Source organism: Bidens hawaiensis, unplaced genomic scaffold (assembly GCF_021521415.1).
Source record: "Bidens hawaiensis isolate Kalapana, Puna unplaced genomic scaffold, B.hawaiensis_p1.1 tig00036691_1, whole genome shotgun sequence".
Classification (NCBI taxonomy): Eukaryota; Viridiplantae; Streptophyta; class Magnoliopsida; order Asterales; family Asteraceae; genus Bidens; species Bidens hawaiensis.
Genome location: NW_027505420.1, coordinates 134,324 through 154,181, shown reverse-complemented (window position 1 = coordinate 154,181; position 19,858 = coordinate 134,324). Strand labels below are relative to the sequence as shown.

Below are 19,858 nucleotides of genomic sequence, written 5' to 3'. Positions count from 1 at the left end.
TGAGACATGTGGAAGGAGTAAGAAGAAACCGCCAAAGAAGGTGAAGGTAAAGAAGCCACCGGGGTTTGAGAATGAACAAAGAAGGGTGGCATGTTTTGGGCCAAGGTGGAATACTATGGATAATGTATCACTCTGTTGGAGAAGTAAGAAGAATGAAGCGGAGGAATGTAAGCACTCCATTAGACCACCATAACCGCAAAATGAGGTAGTGGTCCGGCTGAAGACCTTAACAAAAACTTAGCGCTAACCGGGAGGCAACCCAACCTTTTATTTTATTTGTTTTGTTTTTCTTTAATTTTGTTATTCTTTTTGCGTGTTACTTTTTGCTTATGTTTTGCGGTCATAATAAACGCTAAGTGTGGGGAAGTTCATGGTGGTCTAATCAAGATTCGGTGGAGCATATAGTGTAACATCAAAGTTCAAGAAGTTCGGGTCAAGTTTGCAACAGTACTTATCAGCAGGACCCGTTTGACAAGAGAGATTCGAATCAGGTGCATGTGTCTCCTTCCTTTACCTTGGTTGTTAAAGTTTTTAAGTTCTCGTGTACTACACTCAATTTTTAACAGTAAATTACATTGGGAACAATGTAAAGTTTAAGTGTGGGGATGCGGGATTGGAGTTGAAAAAGTGAAAAATGCTAAAAATGTCCCGAATTTAAAATTTTTACACACAATGGAAAATGATAGAAAAACTGAAACTGTTTGTCAAAAATATAATAAAATAATAATAATAATAACAAATAAATAAATAAATCAAATAAGAAATTTAAAAATAAAAATAAGCAAAATAATAATAATAATAATAATAATAATAATAATAATAAAATAACAGTAACACACTTAATTTCGGATGTGTCGGTAGGCTCAGCCTTTAAGAATGAAAGGACGGTTTGGTTGTTGGCTCAATTGAACCTCTAATTACTTGATTTTAGTGGGAAACATTTTCGGGTTTTGTTTGTTTAGCTAAGCCTGTGTAAGGACTGGGATGAAAGGTTGGGCCGTACTCAAGCCTTTTGTTAGATTTGATCACCAAAAGAAAATTTTAAAATATGAATAGACTATTGAAGATGCTTGGATAGGCTTAACGTTAGAGTATGCTAGGTGGCTTGTGATATAAACATAAAGAAAATACTTCTAGTTTAAGTGGTTAACGCTTCATAGGTGTATGGTTTTATAACCTTAAATCCTGTATTGATGGGATGCTCTAGGGTTCGGAGTCCATGGGTCTTTATGCGGTATATCATCTGGGTATTCATATCCCCTAAGTGGATTTATGAATATTAAAAGAGCTCAAAGAGCAAACCCGTAGTTTATCTGCCAACTATAAGTCATTAAACATGATCATTACGTGCTTTTAAAAGTACAATTACACTACTGACTTGATCATACACGCTGTTAGTCATGTGGGGTCCTCGTGCTCGCGTCTCATTACCATTAAGAAGCGGACCACACGGGACACGTCATATGTAAGCCCTACAGATGAATTCGTGCATACTCACCCCTGGAGATGGACTTTGGGGTGTTGCTTGATAACGGGGGTATACCATGTAGTGGGGGCTATTTGCTAGGTAGTAACATAATTGTACCTTAATCGTATCTAATGGCCATTCTGGTAGACTTTGATGATTAAGTTTAGGTTTGGGTTGATAAAATATCCTTGATTGTTTTAGCTATTAAATATGGGCTTAAAATGGTACACATGGTTGTGCATAGTTTTGATCATCTAACTCTAAGGTTTAAGTCAAGTTGGGGTGGTCTGGCTCGGTAAAACCATAATGAAGCATGGTAAGGCGGCTTCAGGGCTTTGATGTGTGGGTCCCATTTAATCATATAAACTAATAAAATTGTCACGCCTTATTTATCTCGGTAAGTATTAGGGCATGGGTTTAAGAGGATAGCAATATCGGCAATCGCGATTTTTGTGTTATTTGTTGATACTTAAAATAAGTTGATTATTTAATAAAAACAGTTTCCGGTTCTGATTTCATTGTACATCTTTTTCGGGACGAAAAAGGATAAGTGTGGGAATGTGATGTGTGGGTGAAATATCGTGTATTAAATGAGTCATATCACATGTTTTACGAGTTTATATGCCGGAAACACGATTACTTTGTTTGAGTTTATGATTACAGGTGTGCGGAGCTTAAAGAAGCTAAATTGGAGCATAGGAGATGGAATGTAAATGAAGGGTTTTATTGCATGAAATGATAGAGAATTTGAAGACGAAGACGTGGCCGAAAACGGGGCATAAATCGGAGTTCAAACGAAGAAGTTACATGTGAAACACCATGGTGGGTGACAGGCCCACCATAGCCTACGGTGACCCACCATAGCCTACGGTGGGGCTGCCATCGTAGCCTACGATGACCCACCATAGCTTATGGTGGGACTGCCACCGTAAGGCAGAAGATGAAGACCGTAGGCTACGGTCTCCACCGTAGCCTACGGTGGTGTGACCGTAGCTTACGGCCGCCTGGGCGGAAAAACGCGATTTTTAGGTTTTTTCTTCCATATTTAAGCCCGATTCAACCCTATGCCGCCTATGCTTCATACCCTAGCCCCCTTGGACGATTTTGGGGCCATTCTCCACCATTTTAACACATCTCAATCATCATAATCATCCATGCCATCATCCATTCAAGAATCAAAGAGGCCATTCAAGATGCATATGCTAGGCTAATCCGCTCGTGACCATCTCCGGGTGTAGGGTTAAGTTGTTCATTGGATTTGTGGTACTTTAAACCTTAACTTTTGGATTTTTTTTGTATGCTTGACAATGTTCTTGGGTAATCAATGATATTTGAAGTTTATCAGTTAATGATTTTTGTCATCAACAATTAGGATTGAGTTCTTAGTGTCACTGGCCTAGTTATCTTTAACCATAGAACGAATGTTTCATCATTACCTAAGATTTACAATCAATTAGATTATTGTTTAGCCGTGTCAATCAATTGGATTAAGTTCTAACGATCAACATAGTCAAACATCTAGTCCCTTGGATTATTGATTCAAACAAAGGTTATAATTCAATAGGTTTAATCGTTTATCCAATTTACTTCAAAACCTGAAACCTGGAGATTGGTACCCTTTTTATAATTGTTTACAAATCAATTCATTAGTGTTTTTGTTTAACAAATCTTTGAAACTGCTTGACATCGTCTGTCCGTTTAGTATAATTAGTTGTTAAGAATTAAACTCGATTAGCACTTTCCACTGATTCCCTGTGGATTCGACACCTTACTTGCCCTTGCTAGTGAAGGTATTTTACAAATGTTTTTGATTGACCTTTCGACATCGATCACAATTCAAAAAGGGCTTGTGACATAGCTTGTTGTCCGTTTGCCTCCTGTCTTGATGTATAAGGAAAAAAAAGTGCATTGAAGGCTATGTCCTTCACATAAATGTGTTAAGAGACTCGGATTTTCACATAAAAGTTCTTGAGACTTAAACCAGCTGGTCAATGGAGTAGTTTATTGATGTGAATGATATAAGTTGATTAATTATTGTCACACAATAGTGTCTTGTGCTTTGAATAATCATAGTCGCTTCCTTTCATGTACTGCCGCCTTTAACCGGGGTGTGACAAATACCGTAACCAACAAATCAATACCGACCAAATTTCCACCACGAGAAATCCCACTAGTCATCTATAAAAACAAACTATTATTTATAAATTTTAAATTATATTTGATGCGTTAGTTATCTATAAAATGCTAAAAACTAAATAAAAGGTGTGAGTGTGTCAACTTATGAACCCACCGCAAAATTTTAAGGAGACTGTTGTAAAATGAATGGAGCGTGGGATCTTGAATATCAAATGCAACAACTGAATATTGTACATTCACATATTTTGGCGATATATAACAATTGATTGAAAAATGGGTTCAAAACAATGTCTAGTTTGTGTGAACCAGACGTAACTAATAAATTTAATTGCAGTTTTGATCTTTGTGGTGAAACCCAAAATGCAGGGATCGACCTTATGGTGGATTTTTCATTGGTATCATCCTTGTTATGGTCATTTTTTTGCAATTGATTTTACCATCAAGTCAAACGTTTGGTTGGTCGTTAAATCCAGGGGTAAAGCTATCTTTTCATGCCAAATAATAATAATAATAATAACAATAGTAATAATAATAATACTAATAATAATAAGACATACGGAAGGGATACATGTAATTTAGAAGCTTAAGGACGGAAAATATGTAAAAATTCTGTCAATTTTAGTCTTTAAGTTCTATTTTCACTTTAATCTTTTATTTCTCTTTAAGTAGTTTGCAGATAGAAGTTAACAATATTCTCTACTGCTAACTTCTATGTAATAGGAACAGAAGTTAGCAATATTCTCTAAAGAATAATTATTTGTGAAGGCTAAATTTTTATTGCTTTCTCAATCTTAGCATCTTGAGAGGTGAACTTTGGATCCATACTCATGAAAAGTGGTGAACTGTATCTTGTTACGGGTCAAGTTTGCTCTTCGGTTCTAATTCGGGTGGTGTATCTGTATCCTGGGCTGTCCGTTGGAATTGTTTTCGTTTGATTTCAAGTTTTCTATTAGCCGTCTGAAGCTGAGCGTATATCATGTACTTCAGATTCTGCACCTACATTAGAAATAGATCTCATTTAGTTCGGCGATTAGGAAGGCCGAAGTAGACGTTATCTTTGACCGTTTGGACGGTCGCGGTGAAGATGTAGGGACCGGATGCCACTTTGGCGAGCTCATGCATTGTCTCCAAATTTCCAACATACTGAAATCCACATTATAAAGGGCCTTGTATTGTTTTAAGTAACACTCCATCAAGTTGACATCGCTCATGCCGTTTTTTCTCCCATTGTTTGAAACATGGGTGTAAATGTCGGAAAAGTTCGTCATTTTTTTGTGCATTGCCTTCCATTTGTTGGAGACGGAATCCTCCCCGCGGTAGAAACTTCGACCTATTATAGCAAAGAATTAGTAAGTATTTCTTCCCAAAACTCGGGGTTATGCTTGCTGTCAACTTCAATCCATATAAAAGCTTAGTATTAGTCAACAAAAAAAATAAAATATGAAATATATATAAATAAATTTATAATTTACCTTGAATTGAGTATTCGGATGAGTCAATCCACGCACGCGTCAACGCCAATTCCTCATCCGCTTCCCACTTTTGTTTTTCGGTCTTTTCGGGGGTTGTTTGATTGTCAGCAGGCTTTTTTTTGTGACTTCGTTTACGACGAACTTGCGGTTCAGATACTTGGGTTTCGGATACTTGCGAAGGCATATACGGCATTGGCGGTCGAAAGAACATATCGATGGTAAACGGTGCATGGGTGTAGGCATTACGGTTCGATGTTGGTTGGCAAAGAAAGGGTTATTAGAGTCATTGTTATTTGAGAGCAAATTAGCCTAACACCTTTGAGCCGGATCCCACGGGTTCGGGTTTGGGATCGGGTTTTGGCATGGGTTTGAGCTCGAGCTTGTGTTCGGGTTTGGGTTGTTGGAAATAATGGACCGATTTGATTAAGTTAACGTGGCCAAACAAGCTATGACCCATAAGTGTTACACCTTGGGCAACGAACATAAAATCCGCTTAAATTGTTTAACCAGTAAATGACGAATCTAATTACGCGAAATTATTATTTATAATAGTTATAAATAATATAGTTTATTTACTAATTAAATAAAATGATTCGGGCTTTAAACGAGAGTTGGCTTGAGTTGGATCTTGTGGCCCGTTAAACTATTTATTGATTATATATAATAATAATAATAACCTAATTAGTATATTTTCTTGGAGACCACTGCAGAAACAAAAAGGAAAAAAAAAACCATCGTCCATGATTTTTCCCCTTGGGTTTTTAATACCGCCGTTCAGCACCATTGCAGCAAAGAAAACGCTGTCGTTTTGGAAACTGCCGTTGCTGCCGTCAAAGGTTGCCACCGCCGTTCCCACTGTCCGGTACTTATTCGTCACCTAGCATCGTTCGTTGAACCTTGGTGTCTTAACCGGTTATTCATTAACCAAGGTATATATTTATCTCATATGTAGATATTAATATATTGTCGGTTTATATTTATTTATATTTAATTGGTTCTTGTTTTACCGTGCTCGTATTGTTTTGTAACCGGATCAGTTTTAGTTTTACTCGTTTATATTCCGCTGCCCATTTATTAATTAATGAGATTTGTTTTTATTTGTCACATTTATTAAAACCGGGTTTAGTGAATAAAATTTTGGCTGATCTCCACCGAAACCCAACATGGGTTTGAGCTCAGATTCATGGTTGTGGAAATATGAGAGTTGTAGAGTAAAATAATGGTATAGAGAGAGTTGTTTGAGTAAAAATGAAAAATGGTTTGAATTTATATAAAAAAATGGTTAAATTGTTTTTTTAAACGGTCATGTGACCGTTGACTGAGGAGGGCCCACAAAATTAATCCAAGTGTGCTGGTCGTTCTAAGGCCGTCCCCACCTTCGGCGCCCCCCTAAACCGCACTCCAAGGGAGCCCACTACCGCGTCCATAGCGAACCATCTTAGGGTTCTTTGGATTATCAGGTTACATGATACTAATTTGTTGATTCTTGTTAGATTTTGTTTCGATTTGGTGTTTTTTTAGTATAGTATTATATAGAGGTGTTAAAAAAAACTGATTTGGGACCGGTTTTAGGCAAACCAAACCGAACCGGTTTGGGTTAAAACCGGTTTCACCCAAACCAGTTCTCAAACCGTCAGTTTGAGGACCGGTTTCCCTTAAGATCTACCAAACCGGTTTGAGGAAAACGATTTAAAACCGGTTAAACTAGTTTACAAACCGGACCGAACCGACCTGACCAGGCTGGCCTATCTTGCTTCTAAACCTGTTTATAAACTCAACCGGTTTGAGTCAAACCGGTTTTGACCAGCCGTTCGGTTCTGATTGGGTTTAAAACCGGTTTTGTACACCGCTAGTATTATATTTGTGAAAGGTAAATTACGGAGTTGTTAGGGTTTGATGACTTTTCCAAATACAGGGAGGGAGGATATCTGCGTCTGCGTCTACGTCTTCTGATCCATCCATCCATGCTAGAAAGTTAAAGCCGTTACATGCTGAACCGTACCTCGGCTCAACGTTTACCGACTCCGATTCAGACGACGAGGAATTTCGTCAGCGTAAGTACTAGCAGCTAGCTTCCCAGTTTTTTATTTCATGATGCATATGCATTATTGTGTTTGTATATATCTAATTTCTACACAAATAATATTAGTATAGATGAAGTAGAACTTCTCAATGACTATATAGAGAACGGGCCGTATTCTGTGAAATTTTGTTCATGTAAGTTTCTCTACCCATACTATACTGTCAAATCATCATCTTTCATTCAATAACCTTCCGTATATAAATAAATAAATGTTATTTAGGTGATGCATGATATACCCAGTTTCTCGTTGGGATGGGGCAGGTTCGTCAAAGAAGAGGCTGTATTTGTAAGTTTCTCACACTTATAACTAATTAATTCATTTTACCCAACCTAATGGAATGGATCATTATATATATCATCTTCTTTGATTCAATTTATGTAAATAATAATAAATAAATAAATGCATGCTAGGTTATGATAATAAAGATGCCAAAGAGCTGCCGCTTCCTGTCAAACGAGGAGGCTGTTCGTGTAGTAAGTTTCCTTTCACTTTTACCCATTGAGCCAAATGATCATATCATCGTTGATTCAATAATGGTACGCGTATGTATATCTTTGTAAATGATAAAACGTTAGGTGATGAAAAAGATACCAAAGAGGATGAGGGGCCGCTTCCGGTCAAACACCAAAAGACTATGCGCTAGTGGTATGTACATCAAGTCTTTATGGCTAATAAAGTCTTGAGTGGCTGGGAACAACAAACACATAAGTGTCTCGGCTTGTTGTTGGGAGTGTTAACAATAACAATACTTGAATAAAAAAAAAATATTGTTTTGTGTTTTCAAATACATGTTTTCTTTTTCCAAATAGGGCGAGGCAATCAACTTAACTAAAAATTACACAAATTAAACATTGTTAAAATTGTACTTGAAAGTTAATGGGAGACCGAGTCACTATCTATTACTAGGGGTGCAAACAAGCCGAGCTTGGCTCATTTATTAATTGATTTTCATACATTTATAATTGTGTGTGTTTGTGTGTATTTTTATAATTATATAAATAATAGGCTCGCGAGCTCCATAAGTGAAGCTCTGGCCCAGGCTTTTTTATAAAGCGAGCTCATTTTTAGGCTCGGGCTCGTTTATAAAGCGAGCTTATTTTTAGCCTCAGGCTCGGGTTCATTTAGGCTTGGCTTGATCGAGCTTTCTACGAGCCGATCTCGAGAAGCTCGTGTTCATCTTGGCTTGCTAGCACCCCTATCTATCTGCCAACATATAGGGCCGTCACTTTTAACCAAAACCCGAATCAAAGTAATTCGGGCTGGTTCTTGGCCCTTGGGTCTGATTTATGGGTTTAGGGTCTACCCGAATAAACTTTTTGTTACAAACCAAAAAAAAATTTTTATGTATAATTTAGCCGCTAAGGATGGCAAAATCCGAGCACCGTGTACAGAATCTCTACGCGTTCCATCCGTTTTCGTTCCACCTTTCATGGATCGACTGTTTATTGCATATTTATGTTTTTGATTTATTTCTGATAGCAACCATAATCTAACTCCCCTAACCACCGTAGTTGTCCTAGCAGGTTTTATCAAGACCGAATCAATGGTACCTTACTGTTGAAGATGGCTTTTCAATTATGGCTGGACAGTGTTTAGTTATGGCTACTCTTTGTTGGACTGTGTTTATTATGGATACTCTTGTTGGACTCTGTTTAATGATGGTTACTCTGTGTTGAACTGTGTTTAATTATGGTTATAAATATGAGCAAATTAAGCGCGTGCAACTACTAAAAGCATACATTATTAAACCTGTGTTTTCCTTGGGCCAGTACCGTAGTTTCCGATGAATGATAATATTGTGAAGATGGTTTGTTTTGAGAGAGTCTAATTGGTTATGCAAGTTTAGTTGCTGCAAGCAAATGCTGATGTGCCCCTTTTGATAAACAGTCATAGAGTACATGAATGTGGTGGTTTGTAATTTGTGTAGTGAAAGTGATCGAACCTTGTTTTCTTTACATGACTGTTGGTTAACTGCGTCTGTTGTTGTCGTCGTCGTTTTGTGGTTTTGCATTCATGGATGATACATGAACGGACATTGCTTTTGTAGTTGATTTCTCATGTGGTTTTGCATTCATTGAGGATACCTGAATAGACATTGCTTTTCTAGTTGATAAATTGTAAAAAATGATAATCAGAGAAGAGGCGAATGGAACTTCAAACTTGTTGATCGATAATTCCAGAGTCTAAACACAATTACGACGACTTGATAACTCACTATAGATCTAACAAGTACAACGAATACTAAACAGTGGCGGATCTATGGGTTATCCGGGTGGTGCCCGGGTTACCCCTCAACTTTTCCGATGAAGTATAAAATTAGTGAAAAATTATGTTTTTCTTCTTCTTTTGGTGTATTATTAGGTTACCCCTGAACAAATATTAAGATACCCTTGAAAATATAAGGAAAGAAAGCGTGGAAGGTTTCATCGGATTTTATTTTGTTTTTTCGGTGGCCATACACAGTTGCAAGACGATGAAGATGAAGTTTTGTTTTGTAGTGTATTTACGTTTACAAGGTAAAAAGTACAAAAGCATTCAAGTTACATTTGTCCTGTCCTTTCATGTTTTAATATTTATTAAATTAAAATTCTAAAATATTTAATATTAATAACATGAGACATAAAGTTATCAGTTCATCAATAATTTGAATTTCTAAATATTATTTATTTATATATTTGTTGGTATAGTTTATTTAGTTGGCTTTATTTGTTTTATTTATATATAAATTAAATATATATTTATACTTCATTTAATTTTTTACTTTATTGTTTTATTTATATGTTAATATATTTTTAATTCACAGGTAAAAAAATATAAATAAATATATATTACGTTTTTGTTTTAGCCACAGTTTGATACATTTTTACTGTTATTCTTTTATAACTTTGAAATAATGGTGTTTTCTATCTCTGAAATAAGTTGTTACGATGTATTTATTTTTGTATATGTTTTGATATAAATTTTATTAAAAATAATCAGTTTTACGTTTCGACATAAATTTTATTCAAAATAAGTCAGGTCAAGATGTTGTTACAAACAAGTAGAGTTGTAAGAAATTGAATCCATTAAAAATTAAAAATTAGGGGCCCATTTTTCCATTCGTATAGGGCGGGCCTCGAATGGCTCTTGAATTCTCGATGACGGTCCTGTATCAGTGTATAATAAAAAATTGGGTTACCCCTCAAATTTTATCCTAGATCCGTCACTGATATTAAACACTATAGATCTAACAGGAGACAGTTCTTGAACAATACAGACAAGAACAAAGCCTAGATCTAACTAACTCGTCTAACAATATTAGACGGGTGCCCGCATGATGCAGTGGGTGTTTGAATGTAGACCCTCTTAATCACGTAACAATGAGTGTTTATGGGCTTGCTTAAAACCTTGAAACCGGTTATCGGTTTGGTTTCACGGTTGGTTTTTTGACTTTCAGTCGGTTGATCGGTTTCAAAATTTTCAAACCGTAGCGAACTGTTTGGTTCACGGTTTATACCGGAAACTAGCCATATGAAACTAGACCAGGCTATAACTGTTGAATGTGTTCAAATATATTTTATCATTTAGTATCATATATATTTTGTTATATATTAGATACTAGTCTATATATGCCCATGTGACACACGGATTATAAACGTTAATTCTAAAACATGTGTTAATAAATATAATAAAAGTAAATTTGAAATTTTATTAAATAAAAGTTTTTTTGCCCGAGTGTTACGTGGAGTCATGTTAATGTTTCTACAAAGGGATAGTTGATCATCAAGATGTATATATTGAGTGTAGTAATGAAAAAGTTTGTCATCATGTGCTATAACTTTGAGGCCACAGTCAGGCGTATCGGTAATGTTAAAAAGTGTTACCCGTTTAAACTCCTAGGAGGCATGACATTGTAGGTAATTGTTGGAGGCTTGAAGTAGTAAACTAGACACACAACCACGATCCTGTTGTCTTTGAGGAGGGGCACGCGCAGCTCAGGAAAATGACCAGCGTTGAACTTGATTTGGTTGCGACGTTAAACCGGAACGGCTTGAGGTCCAGTCAAATTCACACAGCCGTACGTGAGGCAGTTTCCCGGTTCCAAACGATAAGATCTATTGTCATTCGATATTGGTGATACGCTTAATAGTGTCCTACATTCACCATGATACTGCTTTCTTTGGGACATAACCAAAGGAATTGCGTATTTAAATAATCATGTTAACCACACTATGACCAAACCAAAAATAAAATAATCATATAAGTTGGATATCCTTAACATGTCACAACCATACAATACATACTACTGTATTAAAATCAAAATACAAGTTAACCCCATTGCTGTTGTAATCAAAGTAGCAATTAACCTCATTACGAATGACCTAATCATTAGTACAAAATTTAAACCTGATTCAAAAACCTTACAACAAGTGGGACAAAGCAATAAAGTGTGATTCCGCGGGTTCCTCGAGCATCAGCGATGTTTTTTCAAGACTAAAATAACCACTATCCCCCGAACTATTCCTACATAACCAATATTCGGTATCACCTATGCGACTGAATCCAACTATGATGATACAATGGTTTGATTTACCAAAATCCGAGCCGTACATGACAATTCCCGAATGACAAAACAACACTATATTAACCAAAATAAAATCAAAATAAATTTATTACAATTAAATTTATTTTATTTGGCTTTACCTTTCTTGGATTGAGTTTGTGGCGTAGGTTTGTAGCATCAATGCCAGCCACGACTGGTGGGTATGGCACTGTTAAGCGGAAACGGGTTTATAGGGCACTGTTAAGGCTAATGATTGCATGGTTATTTCTAGATTGATAATCAGGATTGCCTGGGCGTTTGATACCATCGGCTGTTGGATTGCTGTCTATGGTGGTGTTGTAGAACCAAAAAAGGTTTGGTTTGGAGGAAACGTTGGTGTTAAGTTTTCTGGTCTCATGCATTGGTTCTAAGTGAACGAGCGCATAGTTTGTGGGGAAGAGGTTTTTGGTAAAAAGGTTGCGACATGGGCATTGGTGCTTAGATATTTTGATTAGTAAATCTTGTGTTTGATCGTGGCATGGGTGTTTGTAACGGAGCAATGTTAAATGATGCAAATGGCGTATTAATGACAATATTTGAAGAGGTAGGATAAGTTGGCCTTACTGTAGTGTAGTAGCTGAAGTTGGTGTCGCGCTGAATAAATTGGTCTAGATAGAGTGCATTGTTGCTTCTCTTTCTTGTTTTTTTTTCTTTTTCAGATTTAGCCGAGATCTTTGTTCTTTTGGAGGAATCCTTCTCCCAATTCCCCTAAGTCTGTTCCGGTTTCCTCATTTCCATCATCATAATGTCGTCAGGTATATTACTTGCTGACGCCATGATATCCGCAGTATACCCCAAAAAAATCGGCCGAAAAAACCATAAAAACTCAAGTTCTTTCATCGGATGGCGCCAATGTTAAAGCATATCCTAACCCAACATGAATTGGGTTACACAGCTAAAGGTGTAAAGTCTGATATTTCATAGCATATCACATTGTTACATCGCATATGCCTATCGTATTATGCTCTAGTGGTAGATGTTGTCTTCTTGTCTTATAAGTGCAGATGCGATATTATAATTGTAGATGGTCTATTTGCGGGTGTTACCCTTACACTGAGCATAAGTAACCGTCGTTTCTAAAATAAAGTTCACCGCTTTGTAAGGATTACCCGAAGCAAATCCTTTGTTGAACTTACCACTTGTGTCACAATCAATTAAATGAAGTTCAGACAGGCCAACCCTTCTCTGTTCCTCAAGATACACATTATCTTGAACTGCACTAGGGATGGCAATGAAACCCGAACCCGATAGGAAAACCTGAAACCCGACATAAATGGGGCGAGTAATACCCAACCCGTTAGTGTTTGGGACGGGTTTGGGATTAGTTTTGAAATTTTTCGCAGGTTTGGGACGGGTTTGGGATTTCTAATATACCCGATTGCCCGATAACATAAACCCATTTACCCGATTATATACCCGATGCACCCGATATAGCTTATTATATTATATATACTATATTCCAAATATATTATTTGTCAAAACTTGTTTATGTCAATTATTTGAGATATTTTACCTATATGGTAACCATCTTTAACCATCTTTGTAATCGATTAGTTATATTTTGTCAAAACCTCAGTAGAAACCTAACGGGTTTTGAACCGGGTATACCCAACGGATATTTTGTCAAAACCCGACACCTGATGGGAAAACCTGAAACCTGACAGGTAATTACCCGATTAAAACCCGACGGGTTTGGGACGGGTTTGGGATGAACTTTTATAACCGGGTATGGGTTTGGGAATACCTAAACCCGACCCATTGCCATCCCTAAACTGCACCTGCCTAGCAAATCGCTAGATATTTACATAAAAAATTTAAAATAAACAATATTAAATCTATATCGCTAGATATTTACATAAATATTTTTAAAATAGACACAATTAAATCTAAGGGTTTTGTTGAAAATTGATATAGAACTATAATAATATAATAAACAATCATATGGGACCGAAGGCCCCCCTCTAATCAACCTCTAATAAATCTTATGAATGAAGTTTTTATTACAAATAGGATATGACAACAGTAATTTAGGGGATTGGTTGGACAAAAATTGCAATTAATCCTAACAAAACATTGGTCAATTGGTAAAAGACCTTGGGTCGGGGGAGTTTGGCGGTCTTAGGTTCAAGTCTCATATATCAAAAAAGTTAAGAGAAATTAGTCGTTAAAAAAAAAGAAAGAAAGAAAAAAAACCCACCTAAAGTGCCCAGCAAACTTTATAACGTGTAAATTTAGGGCAGGAACTGAACCGAACGTCCAACGAACCGTTTTGCAGAAAGTTCGTTGATCTTCGTCTGTTTAATAAATGAACGGACATGAAAACAAAAACTTGGCTCGCTAAGCTTGCAAAACGAACATTTTTTATGTTAAATAAATTCAAGTTAATACACATTTACAAGATTCAATGTAACAATGAAAAATGTTATCAGACCGTCACGTCACGCTACGCGATCCAGAGTCCATCTAACATCCTAGACATCATTTTCACCGGGTCCGACGGGTGCTCCCAAGCGTAACCGGTCTCACCTCTATGGTTCAAAAGGTCAGTGTTCAGATAACTTACAAAGGTTCAAGCTTGCACCTTCTATCACTACCAGTTTGCCAGCTGGCATTGTGCTGACTGTACAACTCAAAAGCATCATTCTACCTCATCTGTTGAGACCTTATATAGGCGTCTTCTTTCTTCTCAGGCACTCTACAAATTGGACAAAATTGGTTTAGTCAACCCAACCGACTGGACACGGCGCCCATACCTACCCAACCGACCCGATTCAGGACCTCTAAATTCAAAGAAAAGAGAAAAAAGCATACCAACTCTATCTTGTATCACAACAGAGAATTCACGCCCGCTGCTTTGTGCAAACGCGAGTATATTTTGATACATATCAAAAGACGGCTCGATACCAGAATCTTCCATCCACTCCATTACCTGTTAAATAAGAGTGATGACTTTAAATTAGAGGTGTCATTTTATATCCGTTTACTTAGAAAGGGTCCATTCGGGCCACTAGGGTCTAGGGGTATGCAGAAATTGAAATAACCGAACCGTAACCGGAATAACTGACATAAACGAACCAAAATAACCAAACCCAATGAAAAGGCAATGGTTTGGTTTTATGTGTTTTGTAAAAACCGATTTTTTGGTTCTGTTTCGGTTTTGTTTTCCACCAAACCGAAAAAAATCGATTGTAATTATTTTGGGTCTTTTTTTCCGGCATAAAATTTCATGCTCAAATTCATTATTTTGAGTCATTTTTTCGAGCCCAAAGTTTCAGGCTCAAATTCATATTTTGGGTCATTTTTTTTCAGCCCAAAACTTTTAAGCCCATGTGGTAAAACTGAAAAAAAAAAAAACACACAAAAGCCATCGTAAAAACCAAAACCAAACGGTTATCAAAAAGCCCAAAACCGACTCATGCACACACCTACAGGCCACATTTATAATGTTTTGGACTATCAAGTGTTTTGAGTGAATCAGGTTAACCCAACTCTTCAACCAATACAAAAGATTAAATTTTGACCCTTTACCAGCTGACCCATTTTGCCACCTCTAGTTTAAATGTAATTAATATTATATGTCAGAGTTAAATGCTAAAGGAAGTTAAGGAGATTAGTGATCACCTCAAGGTACTTTCTCCAATTTTGAGCAGCCAAAAGATTCTTTAACAAAACTGAATAAGTAGAGTTGTTAATTTCAGCACCGGTTGCCACTATTTTATAAAAAACCTGCATAATCGAAACGAGACAGATGACATCAACCGGCCAAATTATCAAAGTTAACCGTTTTTTTTTTTTAACATTTTAAGTATTAAAGTCAAATCACCTTCATCATGGTTTCGGTTTTCCCCAATTTTCCAACCAAATGCAGAAGCTGATTCAAAAGTCCAACCGACATCGTATTGAATGATGGCTCCATTAATCCAATTAGGTCAACCGTCTTCCTCCAGTCTTGTAAACTAACATCAAATACAAATAATATTTATAATACTATTAAAAGTAATAGACATAAATTTACTTGTATAGTTATATGAAACTAATCCACCTTTATATTATGAATTAAAGAACTTACATGCTACACGCTGACAACATTTCGTAATAAATGCTGTCATTCATTGGTATCTTTCTGTCTTGCATAAATTCAGCTACAACAAAAACTTTATCGGGTTGGTTTCCTTTATTAAAAGCCCGCATTAACGCAGAACACGCAATAAGATCGGGTTGAACACCCTTCATTTCCATTTCTTGAAATACTGCAAATGCATTTTCCCATTTTTCTGCAATATGAAATTACCTAATTAACGTTTAATATGGTTTTGCATCTTTGAATGCGAAAACATTACCTGCAGTACTATAAGCATGCAGCATTGCTGTATATGCAATCACATCCGGACCTCCATGTGTCATCTTCATTTTCAAGAATAAAGATTCTGCTTCCACAAGTTGACCCTTAAATTAAAGATTGTGAAATCAAACACCAGTTTGCTTAAGATTTTAAAAAAAGGTGAAATAAAGGTGTAAACTTTATACAATTTACCTGTTTACTATAAACTGAAATCATAGAAGAATAAACCTCATTGGATATATTTATATTTGAATCCATCATTTCATTAAAGAAGTCAACAGCTTCGGTGTATTTTGACATCTTAGAACAACCACTAATTAACACGTTAAATGTAACTGAGTCACGTTTAACGTTCTTTTCCTTCATGGACTTGTATAAATCCAAAGCTTTATCGCATTCCCCTATGTTCATATAACTCCCTATAGCAGAATTATAAGCAACGGTATTCAAGCGTATCCCTCGTGAATCAGCAGCATTGAGAATTGAGTCAATGTTGACTTTTTGGCCAAACCGCCCACAACCTGCCAACAAAGTACTAATCGTCACAATATTTGGTTCCACCCCGTTTGTCTCCATTTCATGCAGCATATTTACAGCTTCGGGTAGAAAACCATTTGACCCGAATGCATCAATTAGTGCATTATAAGTGACCAAATTCGGCTTCAAGTTATTCTTTTTCATCTTATTAAACACTTCCAGTGACTTTTCAGGCTGCTGTGATTTTCCATAAGCATTGATTAAAGATGTATACGACACAACATCGGGCCGAAGCCCGCTTTTCTTTATATCATTAAAAACCGTTAACGCGTCTTTATCCATACCACGTGAAGCATACGCACCCAAAAGTGCGTTATACGATATAATATTCGGTTTAAAGCCTTCAGAAACCATTGTGTCAAAAACAGCTTTGCAGTTTTCGATTTGACCCGAAGCCGAATACAAATTAATGATGCTTGTGAATGTCACGATATCCGGATCACATTGTGATCTTTTGTTCCTCATTGAGTGAAAAATATTAACTGCCTTTTCGAAGTGTCCAAGTTTTGATAGACAATGGATCACAATGTTTAAAGTGGTTGTATCGGGACGAATGTTTGTTCCTTCCATTAACTCATAATAAGATAATGCTTTTGAATATTGTGACCCGGTTTTGAAGGCGGATAGAATGATATTGTGGGTTACAAGATCGGGCCCGACTCCGTTTTCTGTCATCTTTTTGGAAACTTTTAGAGCTTCTTTCCAATTTCCACTTGATCCACAAGCGTGGATTAAGTTGTTGTATGTTGAGCGAGTTGGAGGAATCTGAAATTGAAGTTTTGCATATTTAAGAAAAACGTCAATGAAATGATATTCCATTAACAATATTTAAGAAAATGTCCCACAACAAACTTCACACTGGAGGTGGCAAAAAGGGTGGGTTGGGTAACGGGTAAAAAGGGGTTGATTTATTAACGAGTCCAGCCGGAGCCAGGGTAAGCTCGGCTCATTGGCTCACTCATTAGCTGGATCATTGCCTCGCCCGGCGATTAGTTTAAACTAAAGCCTAAATTAAAATATGTATAAATTACAACCCCAAACTATAATATATGAAATCATAAATTTTGTATTGTATTAATTATGCATCCATCATGTGTGTGTTAAAAATAATATATTTTTTTCCTTCTCATCATATACATAGTATGTGTTTTTCTGTGTAAAAACATTAAAAAGAATAAAAATAAACGAGCTGGCTCATGCGTTTTACGAGCCTAGCTTGAGCTAAACATTTCAGCTTGTTAAGACAAACAAGCCAACCCGAGCCCAACCTGACTCGGCTCGTTTACAACCCTAAGTATGACCCATTCGTCTTTTAGTTAAACGTTTTTATTTTACCCATTTGATATAAAAGCATAACACAAATCGACCCGTTCATAAGTAATAATTGAAATTGCCACAAACTTTCACTTAAAGGGTAGATTTTGATAAATGGAAATAAGAAACCAAATATAAAGATAGCTTATAAACGAATTAAACAGATACACACAGCTGCACGAAGCATGTCTTCCATGATATTGGTTGCCCAACGCCACTGACCGGCTCGACCATGTGCACTTATGAGAGCATTATAAGTTTCAGCATCTGGCTTACACCTAAAACAAGAAGATAAAACTCAAGAACAATGTTATTAACATCAAATGAAGTGACATAATTATTATAATATGATAACAAAATGATACCTCCATTTTTGCATCTCAAAAAACAAGCCGCGCGCCTGATCAGTCTGATTATGCCTTGCATATAACCGAATCATCATGTTGTATATATCATTGTGTGCACAATAATTCTTCTGATTTTTCATCCACTTGAAAACTTGGTTACTATGCTCAAGAGACCCTGTTTGGCTAATCTCCTACACTAGCAAATCAACAACACAAGTATGAGATTGAGCTTAGCATATTACTAATAAGTAAATAACAACATCTTGAACAATGGCACACAATATAAAAAAGATTAGGTCTGACTAAGTTTGACTCGCATTCGGTTCTTCCTCTCTGACACAACTCCCTCATCTCCCAATCTCTCGAATTTTCTGCTTCTTTTTGCATTATGCTGCACCTTTTAAAAATCGTATACAAAAATGTATGTCATCATATTCTCATATGCTAGAACCCTAAGCAAAAGAATTATATTTTTTTACTGAAATACCCTTAGCCCCCAAATGGTTTGAACCAAATTATTTAAAAAAAAGGGGGTATTGGTTCTTATTAATCCCATCTATCATCTTTAGGACATTGCCGGTCCCAACTAACGAATTGGCTGCTAACAGTCCCATCTTTTAACGTGTTTGTTCCCAACGATCCACGACTAACAGAATCCTAACGCCGTTAGTTGCAGGTCGCCAGAAAAACGTTTTTGGCCTGTGCAGTCACATATTTTTAGGGAAAAGTAGATACTAGAGAAAAATGGTATTAATAAAAAAGGACCTTTAGCAGCCAATTCGTTAGTTGGAACCGGCAGTTGGGATTAACAAAAACCAATATACCAAAATAATAATAATAATAAATAAAAAGCTGGGAATTCAAGATTTGGGTAATAAAAATAAAAACTTTCTCAATAACCATATGACACACCTAAAAATCCAATCTTGCATAAATTTCTTGAACACATATGCACAAAGAATCCAACTTGACTACAAAAATGAGCTTACCCTGATGAGGATTGGGTAATTCTTGCGTGTAAATCTACCAGCCCATCGATTAAGCAACCCAACAATATCATCATCATCACCATGTTGACTGAGCTTCAAAATCTTGGAAACCAGTTCTGAAACTGCCCAGTCTTTCTGAAACCGGTCGGACTGGACACGTGTCCGGATTCTTTTGGGCAAATCAGAGTTCTTGTAACCGGGTACGAGGATGGAAACCTGCCGTTCTCCTTTGTCGTAGTCTACAAAGCCCACTTGTTTCTTGGTGGAACACTGGAGTGCCAAGTGTTTTGTTTTTGTTTTTGGTTTGGGTTTGGTGGGTGTGAAGAGGTGAGGAGTGTGTAATTGTAAAGAGGACTCCATGGCTATGGAGTAACAGGAAGATGATGATGAAGATATTAATATCAAGTTAAAAGAAATTATTTTTACTTTGGGTTTGCGTATAAATCCCGACCATTATTATATCATGATTAATTAGATTTAATAGGCTTTTTCCGACGAGGTTCCGGTCAAAATCGGCGGTTTCCGATGAGATTCCGGTAATATTTGAGCCAATTTCCGGCCAAAATGCTATATATAAAACAGACCTT

The 19,858-nt window shown here is 36.5% G+C and overlaps 1 protein-coding gene across 1 annotated transcript; it reads right to left on the bottom strand.

Annotated features, from left to right (window-relative positions):
* Positions 1-14,437: 14,437 nt before the first annotated feature.
* Positions 14,438-19,546, bottom strand: LOC143613099 (uncharacterized). Its single transcript, XM_077086905.1, has 9 exons — positions 19,272-19,546; positions 18,301-18,473; positions 18,108-18,213; positions 16,277-17,386; positions 16,083-16,188; positions 15,812-16,016; positions 15,566-15,698; positions 15,364-15,468; positions 14,438-14,671 (listed from the first exon to the last, which is right to left on the bottom strand). Exons 2-9 carry the CDS (start codon positions 18,420-18,422, stop codon positions 14,438-14,440), a joined length of 2,121 nt encoding a protein of 706 aa, XP_076943020.1. The 5' UTR covers positions 18,423-18,473; positions 19,272-19,546.
* Positions 19,547-19,858: the final 312 nt, after the last annotated feature.

Excerpts from the sequence above, each read along its gene's own strand:
- LOC143613099 (XM_077086905.1), bottom strand. The coding sequence starts at position 18,422 with ATGAAAAATCAGAAGAATTATTGTGCACACAATGATATATACAACATG. Across the intron at positions 16,189-16,276 it reads TTTCAGTTTATAGTAAACAG|GGTCAACTTGTGGAAGCAGA; the intron begins GTAAATTGTATA and ends CTTTAATTTAAG. Across the intron at positions 14,672-15,363 it reads ATTGGAGAAAGTACCTTGAG|GTAATGGAGTGGATGGAAGA; the intron begins GTGATCACTAAT and ends CTTATTTAACAG.